This window comes from Colletotrichum tamarilloi (assembly GCF_030869305.1).
Source record: "Colletotrichum tamarilloi strain Tom-12 chromosome Unknown Scaffold_112.1, whole genome shotgun sequence".
Lineage (NCBI taxonomy): Eukaryota > Fungi > Ascomycota > Sordariomycetes > Glomerellales > Glomerellaceae > Colletotrichum > Colletotrichum tamarilloi.
This window is the reverse complement of record NW_026849495.1, coordinates 15,613-31,586: the sequence shown is the minus strand read 5'-3', so window position 1 is coordinate 31,586 and position 15,974 is coordinate 15,613. Positions and strand designations below refer to the sequence as shown.

The 15,974-nt window shown below is 52.9% G+C and overlaps 6 protein-coding genes across 6 annotated transcripts; 3 read left to right on the top strand and 3 right to left on the bottom strand.

The window, feature by feature from the left end:
- Positions 1 to 120: 120 nt before the first annotated feature.
- On the bottom strand, positions 121 to 2,016 carry CTAM01_14065 (uncharacterized protein; the record flags this gene model as incomplete). Its single annotated transcript, XM_060530066.1, has 3 exons — positions 121 to 1,009; positions 1,075 to 1,653; positions 1,739 to 2,016. The coding sequence occupies 3 exons, from the start codon at positions 2,014 to 2,016 to the stop codon at positions 121 to 123; spliced, it is 1,746 nt and encodes a 581-aa protein (XP_060375348.1).
- A 1,526-nt stretch (positions 2,017 to 3,542) lies between these two features.
- CTAM01_14064 (uncharacterized protein) lies at positions 3,543 to 5,440 on the top strand (the record flags this gene model as incomplete). Its single annotated transcript, XM_060530065.1, has 3 exons — positions 3,543 to 4,337; positions 4,387 to 4,723; positions 4,788 to 5,440. 3 exons carry the CDS (start codon positions 3,543 to 3,545, stop codon positions 5,438 to 5,440), a joined length of 1,785 nt encoding a protein of 594 aa, XP_060375347.1.
- A 1,361-nt stretch (positions 5,441 to 6,801) lies between these two features.
- CTAM01_14063 (uncharacterized protein) lies at positions 6,802 to 9,059 on the top strand (the record flags this gene model as incomplete). The annotated part of the gene is made up of 4 exons (XM_060530064.1): positions 6,802 to 7,892; positions 8,026 to 8,340; positions 8,391 to 8,900; positions 8,957 to 9,059. The coding sequence occupies 4 exons, from the start codon at positions 6,802 to 6,804 to the stop codon at positions 9,057 to 9,059; spliced, it is 2,019 nt and encodes a 672-aa protein (XP_060375346.1).
- An 856-nt stretch (positions 9,060 to 9,915) lies between these two features.
- CTAM01_14062 (ABC transporter transmembrane region 2) lies at positions 9,916 to 12,233 on the bottom strand (the record flags this gene model as incomplete). The annotated part of the gene is made up of 4 exons (XM_060530063.1): positions 9,916 to 10,642; positions 10,699 to 11,372; positions 11,429 to 11,644; positions 11,706 to 12,233. The coding sequence occupies 4 exons, from the start codon at positions 12,231 to 12,233 to the stop codon at positions 9,916 to 9,918; spliced, it is 2,145 nt and encodes a 714-aa protein (XP_060375345.1).
- Positions 12,234 to 13,244: 1,011 nt separating this feature from the next.
- Positions 13,245 to 13,610, top strand: CTAM01_14061 (CSL zinc finger; the record flags this gene model as incomplete). The annotated part of the gene is made up of 2 exons (XM_060530062.1): positions 13,245 to 13,439; positions 13,530 to 13,610. The coding sequence occupies 2 exons, from the start codon at positions 13,245 to 13,247 to the stop codon at positions 13,608 to 13,610; spliced, it is 276 nt and encodes a 91-aa protein (XP_060375344.1).
- Positions 13,611 to 14,974: 1,364 nt separating this feature from the next.
- CTAM01_14060 (uncharacterized protein) lies at positions 14,975 to 15,601 on the bottom strand (the record flags this gene model as incomplete). Its single annotated transcript, XM_060530061.1, has 2 exons — positions 14,975 to 15,129; positions 15,190 to 15,601. The coding sequence occupies 2 exons, from the start codon at positions 15,599 to 15,601 to the stop codon at positions 14,975 to 14,977; spliced, it is 567 nt and encodes a 188-aa protein (XP_060375343.1).
- Positions 15,602 to 15,974: the final 373 nt, after the last annotated feature.

The following is a 15,974-nucleotide window of genomic DNA, read 5'->3' as shown; positions in this document are numbered from 1 at the left end:
CGTATCCAGATGGAAGGTGCTTTCCCAACTACATGCGTCTGCAGCCAAAGCATAACGAGATCAAACATACTCTGCCGTCACCGTGTTGTACCGTTGATCTAGAAGGGGTTAACATTCGTGTCAAGATGCCCAGTGAAAGGCAAACTCACTGTTGTAGAGCAATGTGTACGTGGTTGAGGCCGAAAGATAGACGGCTTCGATCTTACAATTCAGCTCGTAGTACCATTGGCCATCAAGTCCCTGGCGGCGGGAGAGCATGTGCTCGGGGATGTGTCCGACATCAGCCTCGACATGAACGAGCATTGCAACATTCTCATCCCGAGCAATAGGCGCAATTCTCTGGTTGCGATCTGCGTAGATATCCATCTTGATCTTCTTGATGCGGCCCTGACTGACCAGACCGGTCCACACGAACGATGTGTAGAAGGGTTCGTTTTCGGAGACGTTATCGCCGCGTTGAATGAACCACTCCATGGTGTACACTTTATAGCAACCATCCAAGCCGCACCAGTGTCGCTTCTGTTCGAGATGCTTGTGAAGCTTGGCATCGTACTTGCTTCGCCACTCGGTGCCATAGTGCTTCCTGGCCTTGCGGTTCTGCACCTTGACCTGCGTAAGCTTATCAGGAGATACTTGAGCTAGACCTTTCATGACAGCGCCTTGAACAACTGCCTGCCAAGCATTGGGTGGCTGCATGATCTGGATGCTCTTATCGATAGCGTTGCGCAAACGCTCCTTGAGATAGTTGGATGCGCCAAAACCACCGACAAGGAGAATAGCACGAATCGGCACATTGCTTGCTGTGATCTGGTCTTTGACAAGCTTGATGCACTCGAGAACAACGGGCTCGAAGATGGTTTGGAGATCTGATGCCTTCAAGGCGAAACGACCACGGTTGATTCCCAGCTCTTTGTTGTTCGCCAGACCACCGACTGGAATGGTGTAGGTGTCGTCTGGAGCAGCGCCGAGCGTGAACTGTCGCTTGACCTGTGCACCGTTAGTCAAAGAGCTCTAGTCAAGATACCTGGTCAAAGAGTGATCAAAGTTATGAATAAGCTTGCCTTCTTTTCGAACTGTTCCATGGCCTCGGCCATGATCTCGTCGTCAAATCCGTCTTCTTTGCCCAGCTTAGCCTTCAGAAATTTGGCAAAGCGCATGTTGAGGAACGTCGAGCCGCACAGAGCACCAGATCCTGGAGCAGCCTCTTGGACCTCCAGAATAGGCTTTAGACTGGTAATTGTGTACGAGATCAAGTCCACAGTTCCTCCTCCAGCATCTACAACCACCACAGTGTCATCCACCTTGAGCCCATGTGGGTCCAGGCCATGTAAGGCATAGATGGCAGCAGCCTCGGGCTCAGAGACAAGATGGATGGGAGCAACAGTGTTGGTAACAGTGTTGAGGCCAGCCGCCCTTTGGCAGGCTTGCTTGGTCTTATCCTTGGCGAGATCTGACCAGATAGCGGGCACCGTGACAACAAATTCCAACGGTGTGGTGTTGACAACCTGTTCTCCGAGCTTCTCCTTCAAAGTGTAAACGAGATGATTGCCCAGGGCAGAAATGTAGTCCGTCACAAGCTTGTCGACATTGCGGCCACCTCGAGCCTCTGAGGAGACAGCTTGACCCATGCTTTGGAGAGAAGGATCGAGGTCACTGGAATACATTAGCTCTGTTGCGTCTTATAACATCCGGACACATTATGCCAAGGCCGAGTTTGATTGGGATTGAAGGCACTCACAGCTTGAACCACTCGACAACTTCATCTTGTGGTGCAGTAACGGGGATTGAAAAGCCCCATTGAACCTCGTCGCCGGCATATCGCAGCTTGGTAGGGACTTTGTCCGAAGATTCGCCCTCGCGGATGGTCTTGCTGATCGGCCAGGTAGTGATGGCAGTTCGTCGATCGGGACGTTGGGTTTCAGCCCACGCTACTCCTGAATAAGTGGTACCAAAGTCGATGCCGACAATTATCTTGCGCCCGCTGACGGACAGCTGCCCAAAGTCAAAGGCGTCCATGACTAGGCGTTGTGTTGCTGCCGAGTGTTGCAGAAGGTATCAAAGCTGAGAAGCGATAACAAGTGCGTATGGATGTAGAAGGCAGATGCAAGTCGATGTTCGGCTGTCATCCACCAGAACAAATCAAAGTCTTGGGTTCGGTGTAGTGGAAGCCCTGTCTGTTTCCAAATGAAGCTGTATCCGAGTAGGCTTGACGGACCCGAGAAGAGGGTGAAGAAGATTTCAATTATTCAGGATGGCCTGGTCGCAGTAGAAAGAGGTGCAAAAAGGTAAGGAGGAAAACTTGAGGTGGTAGGAAGGAGGGCGATGTCAGAAGCCGGGTCTCATCAAGCTTGATGGAAGCATGTGCTTGGGCAAGGTACGTAGAGGTCAGCAGGCGAAAGAAAATCTGCCTTGATGAAGCTTGGGTGGATGTTTTGAAGGATGCAGGGCAGCAAGAGGCTCTGGCTGAACCTTTTTGGTCTTCACGTCCTTGACGGGGCGTTGCGCAAACGGGTAAGGAAGGAAGCTCCGATTTGCTTGTAGCTCCTTCCCTGGCCGATCAACCTTTCTGAGGCAGGTACGAGTAGGTAAACTTCAGAGGTATCTATACCAGACTAGGGTAGACAGAAAAGCGAGGCACGAATAAGACTGCACATGAACGAGAGCTATCAATCACTGAATCGAGTAATCAGCCCTCTGGAGAAATCACTGCCTTATGCGTCAAGCTCATGCGGCTTCTGACTTCCATTGTCAGACACGTCTGGATGTATCGACATGTCGTAGGTCTAAGCGCCGAGATACTCGTCCGGCATGCCATGTAGCTCAGGCACCTTCATGAGGCAGCTTTCGGTCCGTACTATGCCACTGTTGTTCCAAAGTATTCAACCCTCACTGCCTCCCAGCATCACTCCGACGTGTTGAGCTGTTTCTGGCGAAGGTCAGGATGCCTGTTAAAGAAAGTGACTTTGATGGAGTGGATCGGTACTTCTGAGCACAACTAGGGTGTCAGCCTTAAAGGTACGTATTTCAGCAGTGCCCCACCCGCCGTTATCCGTCCCCACTTGGCGGGGTTACTGAGCAGGCAGCTTCCAATGCAGCAACAGTCCTCCTTCACCGAAAGCTGCCTTGCTTCCTACTGATACCAAGACAAGCCCATGAGAGACCGACTGTAAATCAAGCGCCAAAGATGTTCGAGAGACTTGAGGGTGTTCTTTCAGGTTTCCTATTCTGGGCAGCCCTCCCAGCCCCAGGATTCATCACACAATAAGGTTCGATGTATGACCTTGAACTTTTGTCTTGGGCTGAGCACCACAGGCGGCATTTCGAGATATGCAAGGTGCCTGGCCTGAGTACCCGACCTTGGATAAGGTAGGTTCCTCAAGACACTGGAATCTTCCTTGGTTTGTCCATGCAACTTCCCTCAGGCCTCTCCTCCAGCAACATCCCATCCCTCCAATTTCTTCTGATGCACAGGTAGACTCGGACCTCTCTTTTCATCCAAACATCTTGTTCATCGTTGCCATTTTCCAGGACTGCTTTTCGGCATGATGGAAGATCTCAGACAGGTAGACCCGGCTCTTCCGCAGCACCGCGAGGATCACAGCCCACCAATTCCGGACAAGAGACCCCTCGACGTTGATGCTGGTGCCATGATCCTCGACGACTCGAGACTTACCTACAGTCAAGCCCCGGGGAATCAAGCAACTGCCACAATAGACCCAATCAGCCCACACGCGACTTCTGACACTGACAAAATGGGCTTCACCAAGGTCGAGATACCTGCTCCGGAGAACGGGGCTCAGAGCAGCGGACCCAGGCAAGCTCTGCCCAAAGGCCTTGTTGCCACTCGTTTCAATCATTATCCCGCCTCCAATTCTTCTCGTCATCCTCTATCGCCTTCTTCGACAGTAACATCATCTTCTTTTGTTGAATGCGACCTGATCGATCTTGGTGCTGACATTTCGTCACCATCAAGAGAGTTTTCCGAGAAAGATGTTATCCCCAATGCACGCGATGGCGGAGGCGAGGCAGATTCCAGTGATGACTCATTGCTACGCCGCGAAATCATGGAGCTGCGCTACAGGCTCAAGTCAACAACGGCTCGAGCTGAGATTGCCGAGGAGAAGGTAGAACGAGCAGAGCGGAGGATAGGCGAGATCAAGTCTACCGTAACCTCAACTATTACAGAGATCGAGAAAGACACGGCCCCTCTTGCGTCAAAAATCAATGAGCTCAGCACAGAGAACGCGGCTTTGAAAGAACAACTCAGAGATGCTCAATCTCACATATTTAGCCTTCAGCCCTACCGCAAGGAGCTCACTCCCGAGGAAGTTGGGCGCGTAAGTATCTCCCGAGACACCCAGCGAGAGTTGTCTGACAGGCCGATAGGAGTACGATGATCTCGTCGAGGGAATCAGCGATTGGGTTTCCAAGTTCATGGATCCCTATCTGGATGACCATGAAAAGGGGGTTGAAGACCTGATGACGGCTACCCGTAGGAGGCCTAGCGACGCCCTCAAGTTGAAGCAGGTCATACACCAATATCCTGACCTAGTTCATGGCGCAGTCTTTCCAGAAACGGACGAAGACATTATTGTTGCAACTATCATGAGGTTCATCAACGAGAACATTTTCCAAAATATCATGTACGGCTCCATCGCCAACTACGTCGAAGTCCTCAGCTTCGTGGAAACAGCGCTTCAGAATCATGTCGACCCAAAGCGAGGTACCAGCATATTCTTGCAGGGTTACCATTGAACATTTGTATTGATGACTGATGCACCTTGCAGATCTCTTCGCGATACGAACTTGGACGGCAGAAGCATACAATGCAATCTTGAGCTCCCGCGACTTCAAGGGCTGCCGGGAAAAGAAATTGCGCGAGCTCACGATCGAACTTGCGAGCATTTTCAAAATCTTCTGTCGAAGAGACAAGATAGATGCATTTTTCAGGAGCTTCGAACAGATTTGCATCAAGCCCGCGATGCAACTGTACGAGAAGATTCAGGTCTCCACCAACCATTTCTACTTCGACATCAACCCATACATAGTTTGGGGTGGGGACGGCGAGATGCAAACTTCAACCGACTTTCTCGACAATTTGCAAGACCTCGACTGCAAGAACATAGTCCAGAACCGCAAGGCTTTCAATTTGACAAAGATTGACCCCCAGCCTACTAAAAAGGAGTTATATCACCACCTGCTCAACGTTTGCACTCTTACGCCGGCACTATACATGCGACAGATTGGCCGCAAGGATGTCATCAAGGAACCTCAGCTTGTGCGACGCCAACGGATGCTGGTGGCGTGGGGACCGCAAGAAAAGCGTGACAGGTTCCAGGAGAATGGGGATCGTACGCTTTTGAGCCACCTCTATTACGCTAAAAGCGACCGCGAGAGGCAGGAAGCTGGTGGATGGACAAACTTCCGTTGGGGGGGCTAGGAGACCTCGGTATCTCACACTGATATCCTTCATTTGCTACACTAGTATCGGTGCAATGGCTTATTTGCTATATAAGGATTGCCGCAATATTCCCGAATTGCACATATTACGGGACCAGTTTGGCTGATCTACCCAATTGGAAAACATTAAGGACAGTAGAAGCAAATAATCTCCAGGTGCACTCTGTCAACTTAATAGTCCCCTGTATTGCTTCCCATGAGTCATTCTTGTGGGGTGACATTGAATGAAGCATCACTTCTTGATTGAAGAGTCTTCATGAGGTGTCAAATCCATGTGGACAACAAGAGGCTATCACAAGAGCCCTCTCCGTGAGGCTTACGTCCAATGACCGGGTTGTTGGAGCCTGGTGGAGGCGTTATGGAAAGAGTTGCATGTCGAAGTTCCCATAAAGACAACCGATCGGCTCACTCCCTGGGTCTGAGGCTGAAGCAAGTATGAAGAATGCAAGTAAGAAATGTGCAAATGACTTTGTTCTGTCTTTCAAATGGGCTTAGGCAAGTAGGTGAACTGTCAGGTTGTTTGACTTTGATTCCAAAAACCGGCCGCCTTTGGTACCTGCGAAGTCTGCCCATTGACTTTGGTGGGGTTGAGCGAGGCTTAACAGCTGGCCGCTAAGGACGGGCAAAGGGCAGTGACATGCGCTAGCGAGTGGGTTCAGGCGATCTGTGGAGACGTTCAGGTACCCACGGTAGGTACATCTGCCTCCTCCAGAGGTACTTACATACATACGGTACGTACACATCGCTTCCCAAAGTGGAAGAAACATTCAAGGCAGGTTCGCCTCGGAGCTGTCTGACCATGGCATGAACCACTTGGACGCCAATCTGGAACTCCTCCCACCGTCAAGGTTCGCCAACGCCCCTCGTTCGGCCTCATCTGATGCCCTTTCAGTTCGTTGCCTCATGCGCCCGCCGTCATCATTCATTCGGAACGCCCTCACAAGGTTGAGCCAAGCCGCGATACATCATATCCCGCCTGGCAAACCGCGAGAACCGCATTCCCCTTCTCCCAGGAGCCGCAAGACGTATGAGTGTAGGCCATTGAGCCTAGAGTCCGCGTCCCGGTTTCGTCTCCGAAGACACCTCGACGTTAGAGTCGCCATCTAACATTCGTCTGGACTAGGTACCGTGGCCGGCTTCTAATACTTATCCTTTACTTTTATTAGTCGTTCTGCCCTGATAGGTACCCGGCTGCAAAACCGTCCAGCCGCACTGCGAACACGTTGCCTCGTGGCCTTTCTGCATCAGCTCTATGCTTGGACGGCGATGCAAGGTTAAAGGTCCGAGTTGAACTCCAAGCAGTCAGCAGGGACATCCCAGCTAGCTTGCCGCCCTTTCACCATGTTTCGATCTTTCAAGGGAAGATTGACTGGAGCATTTCAACACGATCCGCAAACCACCAACGGTTCATCAGAGTCCGAACCAAACACGTCCTTGCCCCCCTCTCAATGGTCCACTTCAGCGTGCGGGGAACGGCCAAACGATACCACGGAAGAGAGCCATTTCACCTCGTCTCTTAGATTCGACTCCCCTTCTCCAGAGTCGCACCCGAAGATCGCGTCTCGTCTTACTGCAATCCCTTCGACGTCTCATCTTTTGACTGCGGACTTTCTCGTTGACGGAACTCCAGAGCGCTCCATAGACGCTCCAAGATTATCAGCGGCGACACGAGTAGCTATTCCCGCAATCATAGCTCTGGAAGAGAGATCGCCCCGGCAGCATACAGACGCATCAAGCGATTCATCGCCAAGATTCGTGCCACATGACGGAGAATTCCCCTTAACGAAGATGTTCGCTCCTCCAACCAGCGGACTACCACCAAGCTATCATTCCAGCGCCAATCCCTCTCTGGTGGAAGGCTTTGGCAGCGATGGGCTCGATCCCGCCCCTGCATACGATTGGGGGCTGGCTATGGATGTTGATGAATCAAACAACGCAAGCAACGAGCAAGGCACATCAGCACGGCGTGCTCGTCACGATCAGCCCCGACCACCAGCCCTCTTACCAGAGGTTCCGCGTCGAGTCAACTACTACCGCGCTATAAGCGCTGATATTTTGGCAGACTTCGACTTCCCACTCCCGGTAGCCAAGTCGACAGCCACGGTTACAGAGGCTGCGATTCCATCCTCCTCAACTCCACCACCACAAAGGGGCTACCGACCAACACCAGCGTCTATTCTTGAGGATTTCGATATCTCTCCGTTTTCACCACAAACAACAGGCGGCAGCTCCAGCACCGCGGCTAGTACTCCACCAGTGTCATCGCCGCCCACACGGTCAAGATCAACGTCGAAGGTCCCGTCGCTGGCTTCGAACAACCCCTATGTTGAGCTTCTTGAGCAGAAGGAGCAAGCAATGACGGTTGCGTTTCTGCGCAGACAAGATTTAGGATCGGGATCTCGGTCCACGGATCTCGGAGCTGATGATTTCAGGTAAATGCACCCTGAAGCTCGGTTGATACTCTTTATCAGCCTTCATCAATGAATTCGGGATTGCGCAATTCAGCGTTAACATTTCTCGTTATCAACATTCATGTTTCAGTTCAGCATTGCTGACGAGTCATAGTTTTGGCCAGAGATATCACAAGGCGGCAGACACAACAGATGTTATTGTTACAAGGCAAAGGCTACCAGCTAATGACCTGGGCGGTTCTCGAGAATGCCCGATTTGTGCGGAGACAAGAGATATTTCGTCATTTCCTGTCCTCAGTGTGACTCCAACATGTACTCACCCGCCAGAAGCGTGTCTGGAGTGCCTTCGAATGTCCATCAAATCAGATTTGAACAGCAAGTTATGGACCGACATTCAGTGCCCAGAATGCCGCGAGTTGCTAGAATACGTCGACATTCAGAAGTACGCAGACGAAGAGACATTTGCCCGGTAAACCCCCTTGGCCTCTCTTGGGTACAAAAACACTGACGTTTTCCAAGATACGAGGCTTTGGCTCTTCGCGCTGCCATGGCTGAAGCTGATAAGTTCATTTGGTGTACGGCAAATTGTGGCTCGGGCCAACTTCACGATACCGGCGCAGATCAGCCCATCGTGACATGTTTGCATTGCGGTCAACGATCTTGTTTTAGCCATAACGTGACATGGCACGAGAACCTGTCATGTCAAGAGTTTGATGCGCTGCTTCAAGACCCAGAAAATTTCCGCTCGCGCATCGAGATGGAGCATGATGAATTTGACTCGGCGCGACAGGCGCAAGAGGCTGCCGATCGGGCAATGGCGCAGGGCCTAATGGCCGAACAACAAGCGGAGATCCAACAGAATGAGGCTAGAGAGCGTGCCGAAAGGGAAAGAGCCCGAAAGGCGGTAGCCTTGGCGAGGAAAGTTGCCGCTCGCCGAAAGGCGGAAGAAGAGCAAAGTCGAGTGACCGTAAACCGGACAACAAAGCCATGCCCTGGTTGTGGATGGGCCATTGAGAAAAGCTCTGGGTGGTGAGTGACCCTCTGTAACCTCAGAGCGACAGGTGAAGCTGACAGGAATTTGGTAGTTCGCACATGACTTGTAAGTGCCCTTGTTCTTGTGTCTCTCATGTTTGGTCCCCTGTCCAGTCCTTTCACTTGCTTATCGCCGCGTTGTACCTGTCAAACTGAAGCCAACATCATCGCAGGCATTAAATGCCGCTACGAATTCTGTTGGGGCTGTTACTCTATCTGGGAACGGTCGCACAGCGTTCAATGTCGGGGTCTTGGGCCCCTAGTGTAGGCGAGAGTGAGCCACGGTGCTTGCAGCCAAGCAGAAATCGGGAGGGAAATTCAAGAAACATCTAACCTAGAGACCGATTGCTAGGTTCCAAGTGCAAGCACGAGTTCTGCTACGAGTGCGGGGCGGATCATAAGCGTATTTTACTGCTTGACAACAGCATACATAGCGAGAGCTGCCGCTTCCATCCGACAAATCTTGTCGATTGACAGAAGGAGACGCGGAATTGTCCAGCTTTGATACCCGTAGTGGACGTTGGTAGGCGGCGTGTCTTCGAAGCAGGTAGAGAGGTAGATGGCAGCTGGCAGTTGATCTACCAACAGCATTGAGTTGGACAAATGTGGAGTTCTGCATTTTCAGGATGCATTCAGGAAGATTGACAAGCTTCAGGTGGCGAGCAAGGAGTCTAAAGCATATTGGTTCCTCAAACCTAAGCAATATTTGCGCACGTCAAGCTTTGCCATGAGTTGGGCTATTTCGAATGCACGGATAAGTTGTGAGTTGTGGTATTATTTCTTTCGATTTGCCTATCCTGTTCTACGCCGTATTCTCTGTAGGTGTTGTTTCTACAAACCTTTGTGTACAAAATTTGCAAAAATAAGATAATCGTCCAACATCCATCGAATCATGCTTTCTTCATTCGAGATTTGCCACCCTTTCCGTCATCAACTAATTGAGAAAATGCACCGCTACAACCTGGCCCATGGAAACCATCAAAGATAAGAGGGCAGTAACCAACACCGTCATCTAAGCGGCCGTCAACTCGGCAATACGCCTCTCAATCTCAGGCACCTGCCGCAACAAGACCTCCAGGTCCTCCTTCTCATCCTCGAGCTTCAGCCGGCGATCGGCGTCGAGCTTGGTGAAGACAAAGTTGCCCTGTCCGTCAAACTGGAGAATACGGCTGTGGTACTTCCACAGACTGCGGCGGTGGCTGACGGTCATGAGGGTGATACCCAGCGCCTTTGCGTTATCGTACATGACCTTTTCCGTCTCGAGGGTGACGCTGGAGGTGCACTCGTCGAGGATGGCGTAGCGGGGCCGGTGGTAGAATAACCGCGCCATAGCGACGCGCTGCTGCAGGCCGCCCGAGAGGACGTCGCGCCACTCGGCCTCGGCGTCCCAGCCCTCTGGGTAGAGTTCCGGGAGGTGCTCGAGGCCGAGGAGGGAGAGGATGGAGAGGAGGTCTGCGTCGGTGACGGATTTGGCGCGCATCTGGCGGAGGGAGTCTGGGTAGGTGATCTGTTGGCGGAGGGAGCCGCGAGAAAGGTAGGGGCGTTGCGGGATGTAGAAGATGTCGGAGAAGGGGGGCTTGTGGACGGTGCCGCCGTAGACTGGCCAGAGACCGCCGAGGATGCGGAAGAGGGAGGATTTGCCGCAGCCGTTGGGGCCGACTACGAGGAGGTGGTCGCCTTGTTTTAGGGAGAAAGAGAGGGCTTTGATGAGGACGTCACCGTTGGGGGAGATGATAGGGCTGTTTTGGAGTGTTAGTCTGCATATGAGTTGGTTGTTGCAAAATGTATGACTTACACGTTGATGAATTGAATATCCTTGCTTTCGACGACGGTGCCGCGGCCCTTGAGGACGGCCTCGTTGTTCTCGGTGCCCGAGCTGGAGACGAGCTTCTTCTCGAAGCGGCCGGCGCGGATGTCGTTCATGACCTCGAGAAGGGAGTCGACGCGGGAGGTGTAACCTGCCAGCTCCATGATCTCGCGGTAGGAGAACATGATGCGACCAAACGCGTCAGAGGCCGACAGTAGCATGCGGCGGTTGGTAACGAAGCTTTCGGTGCGATCACCCATATTCATGGCGATGTGACCTGGCATCTTGACGAAGACCGGCACGGAGCAGAGCAGCAGGCCGAGAGCGCCCCAGAAGTATTTGATGACGAAGTCCTCCATGAAGCCGTGGTAGAAGCGGCGTCGGAGGATGTAGTTTACGTGCTTTATAAGGGTGAAGTAGCCCTTGTCGAGGGTGTCCTTTTCGGCCTCGTGGCCCGAGTAGAGGGCGACCTCTTCGGCGTGGTCGATGAGGCGCGAATGCTGGAAGCGGAACTCACCCTCGAGACGGGCCTCGTCGGCGACGTATTTGCCAAAGGGCGGGGTGAGGGCGCGCATTACGTTTGCGGAGAGTTGGACGAGGAGGGCCATTGAGACAACACCTTCGCCGCCTACGCTACGTGAGAGCGAGTGCGTGTAGATTGTCTACTAGTCATTAGTCTTTGAGGTTGATAGAGGCAGTTTGAGGGGGAAGCTTGTACCATGTCCAGGACGGGTTTTGCGAGGTTGCTGAAGAGTTCGGCCAAGCTGTTTGAGAATTTAGCAACATCGACTGCAATGAGCTGGTCGGGGTTGTTTATCCGATCGTCAAGGGCAGAGATGCCGTAAAAGGTGAGCTTGGAGAGGTATTTGTCGTGAATATGCTGCGTCAACCGCGTCCGGTACTTGAGCGACAGCTCCGCTTGGTGGTAGGACAACTGCCACAACATATTAGCACGACTCCAACACGGGTGTATTCGAGCATGGAGCTGAGCTCACCATTGAGTTTGTAAATGTCGCAGGGATAGCAATCAACATCCACCATACGATGCGCATCAAGAATTCTCGCCCGTTACCCTTGACCAAACTCTTGACAATAGCGCCGTCCATGGCCGCGACCTTGAGGCTGATCAACGTCCTGACGACAAGGAAAAAGGAATGGCTGATGAGCAGCCTAGCCTCCTTGCTCCGCCATCCAGGTATAACAATCTTGAGCAGGCGCAGCAGGGACCGGAAGAACTCGCGGTTGAGCTCGACCTTTTTGCGCTTCTTGGTCATGTCCTCGTCCGAGGGGGCGGCGACGGTGGCGCGGGACTCGCGGGCGGCGGCCTCGCGCGCGGAAGCGGCCTTCTGGTCCGAGATGGCGCGGCGGATGCGGTTCGCGAGGGCGACGAAGAGGGTGATCCAGACGGCGCGGGAGATGCGCGTGCGGTTTTGGAGGTAGAGCTGGGTGAGCTGGAGGGCGAGGTTGCGGACTGTGCGGTTTGAGGGGAGCCCGATGAGGGAGACTTTGGATTGGGCGGCCATTATGGGCGGTGGTTTCGGGGGTTGGTGTCTCTGCGCGCGCGCGCCGCTTGGTTATGGACGGCGATCCCGACTTCTTTTTCGTCTCGCGATGTCTTTCGGGGGGTATGAGGGTCGTGGTTGTGTTGCTTGTGAAGATTGACGAGATGCCGCGGCTACGTCACACCGGCGGCTGTGGGGGAACGTCCGTCGGTTGACGATGGGATTGTATCGTCAGCGCATTCGTCGCGGTATTTCGATCGAGGTCCGTCGGTGGTCAAGAGATCACGGGGGTATCGCGGGGGACAATATCAAAGGTGTTCGCAGTCAGTCAGAAAGGGGAAGATAATGATGTTGACAACAGCCATGGCTGGTTGTGGGTGCTTGGGGGTGAGTGTCACACGGCTGGTCCTTCGGACGAGGCTTTCGATTGGGGCACTTGGGGGGTAGCGGTAGGTAAGGTACCAAGCCCAGTCCCCTTCCGCTTCCAGATTCAGCAGCCAAAACGTTAAAATAACACTGGACCGCTTCGGTGGCTCGGGTCTTTGTTCTGATTTAGCACTGGGGTGATTTGAGCATTGGATTCCGCTGGGGAAAATGGGGGAAAGCTGGCGCTGTTGGACCTCTCTGTCCCTCGGCTCCCCGGAGTGACACGGTACATGGGTGCTGGAGAAGAGCGGCCCCGTAGCGGCGAACGGCGTGATTGGCCAACCCCGGAAAATGGCCCTTTTGGCCCTTTTGGCCCGTTCCCATGTGAATTGGCTGCCGATGGCATGTGATTTGTATTCTGTGGTTCTTTGGGTTGTGTGCCTGAGGCTCCATTATCTAATCAAATGTGGCTCAACTCTGGCGGACTCATCAGCCACATCGCGGGGCAACTCCTCCCTCAGCTTTTTTTTATTTTTGTCTGATTCTTTTTTTCTTCTAAGTCGGCTTGCCACCCCTCAACTTGAATGACTCCATCGCCATCATCCTAGCAAGACTAAATCGCAATACTCCCATACACCTATATCGCGACAACACGACACCGCCAAAATGTCCGACGATAACATTTCCATCTACGACGAGATAGAGATTGAAGACATGACCTTTGACGAGGACATGCAGATCTACCACTACCCATGCCCCTGCGGCGACAAGTTCCAAATCGCCCTGGCCGACTTGCGCGACGACGAGGACATTGCCGTGTGTCCCAGCTGCAGTCTCATGATTCGCGTCATCTTTGATAAGGTGCGTTTTCCCGTTTCTCTCGGTTTCTGTTCCATATGAAAACTTCACGTGGAAATAGGTGTATGACTAACATGTAATCGCGATTTGTAGGACGACCTCCCTGAGGACCCCGAAGATGAAGCTGAACCTGCCGTCGAGGAGGTATCCGCTCAGATTCCCGTTGCCGCTTGAAGAAGACCTATCTTCAGATTCCAAGATAAAATGCTGCGCCACGAAGCGATTACTTCGACTGCGCGAGATTCGACTGCGCGAGAAGCACTACAGATACTCGCGCCGCCAGCCAGCCAAGCACGTCGCCCAACCACAAGGTCCAGCGCAGACAGTACGAGCGCGGAATAAGCACAACAAGTGAGCGGTATATACAAGCGTCCGAAGCTGATCCTCATTCATTGCGCATCAACACAACAGCAGATTGCCACTTGCGGGCTAAGGACCTGCCCGGGAGGAAGCCTCCACGGTTGGAGAAATACTCTAGCCGCCCGCGTACCACAAGACTTGATTACGTGACACGGTGCACGAAGGATTCTGCTCTCCTTGCTACTATTTCCATTTCGCGGGAATGGAGGAGATTACATTGTGCCGCAGAGGTAACAGTGGAGGCAAACATTTTTCTTGATGAAAGATGCCACCGGGGCCTGTTCTTAGGACAAAAGTGGGACACTGGGCATCGTGCCGCGCCGCTGTTGGATGAACATGCGCTGATGGTATCGCACTTGGAAGTATTGGCTAGGCAGAACGAGGGACACGGCGGCCGCTACGGAAGTGGTGGGAGTTCAATATAAACGGCGCTACAGAGAAGCGCAGGGCCAAGAAGAGGGGAGGGATGGATCATCGTATACCATGATGGCAAATCTTTCAAGGTTCTCAACTTACATTGTCTGTCCGGCTCCCGAATACACATGAGTGAATACACGGAAGGAACACTTCATATACCCCTCCAAATCCATTCCCGTCACCAGCCAGCAGGCGCCCCCTCGGGGGTCAGGTCAAAACTGGCTGAGTGGTGGAGTGGTTGAAGTCCACGAACAGCCTAATCGGTGAAGGCTCAAGAGGTCCCGAGTTCAAGTCGACAAAAATCCCAGCATGTGCACCCAGAGATGTAGCCCCCGTTCGCCACCGGGGGGGTGAACTCTTTTGTTAGTTCTTTCCTTTTTGTTTGTATAGTATATATGTATAAGGCACGTGTGCTTGAGAAATGTTCCCCACGCAGTCTCTGCAGCGGCAAGGTTAAATCTCAAAAGTGATGTGAATGAGCATAATATATGTGAAAGTATTTATTTGAAATTAATTAGCAGTATTAATGCTATCTCATGATGACCGTACTTCATCATCGTATGCAGAATATTAACGCCGTTGCTCCAAGCCGTTAAAAGGAGTCATAATACATGTCCAAAGCAAGTGCTGTTTTGCTTCCTCATGAATCCCGTGTCAAGTAAGTGTGTGTGTGTGTGTGTGTGCACCGCGCTTATCATCATTCAAGCGTAAACCCATTATTCCCTCATGCTTTCCAAATCCCGAATCTCAGGAAACTCCCTTTACAAAAGGAAGAAACTGGCAATGCCAAAGGCAATCAGGCCAGCAGCAGAGCTCTGGACCTTGTCGGCGGCAGCGGTGGGCACGGTAACGGGGCCGGTGGTGGTGGCGTTGGGAGACGAGGTGAAGTACGTCTGGGTGAGGGTTGAGAGAGTAGCTGAGAGGTCATGTTAGTCCAATTGGTCTTTCATAATCAGGGCAAGGGGTGATAACTCACTGTTGATGATGGGAGGAATGACGGCGGTAATGGAAGGAATGGCAGAGTCGGTAATGGTAGGGAGAGTCTCGACGGGGTCGGTTCCGGTGGGGACGACGATGGCAGTCGTCACGGTGACGGGAGGGTCGCTGACGACGACCTGGGTGGTGGTGGTCAAGCCTCCTCCCGGGACGGTGGTGAGGCCCTCGGAGACGGTGGTGGTGCCCTCCGGGACGGTCACGGTGGTGGAGACCGAAGGCTCGGGGGAAGCGGTGACGGTGGTCAAGGGGACGGTCTCGGTCACGATGGCCGTGGCGGTGGGCTCAGGGAAGACCGGGAGGGTCACGGTGGCGGTGATGCCGTCGGTGATGACGATGGAGGTAAACTGGGCGGCGGCGAGGCCGGCAGCGGAGAGGATGGCGAAGGAGCGCATTTGGGCTTGTTGGTGGTGTTTGGAGAGAAGAAGCTTAAAAGCCGTTGATGAGAGATCGGGAAGAGAAGCGACTGTTTTAGCTCGAAAGCTGAGGCTCTTGTTGATGAGATGAGGCGGGAAGTAGGAGTGAGATGTTCTGATTTTGTTGTTGCGGATGAAGAGCAAAAGAAGACTCTTGATTTGAAAGAGACTGGATGGGAGATATATACTACGAGACGGGAGTGAGGGTCTGCGTGACGAGCAAAGCCCAGGCCGTACGACTAGGTACGACGTACACAGAACATTGTGTGCTACAGGCTACGAGTCGGTGACAGCAGTGATGCCAAGAATGGCGATTTTGCACGACATCATCTCGACGAGGGGTGCCGTGACG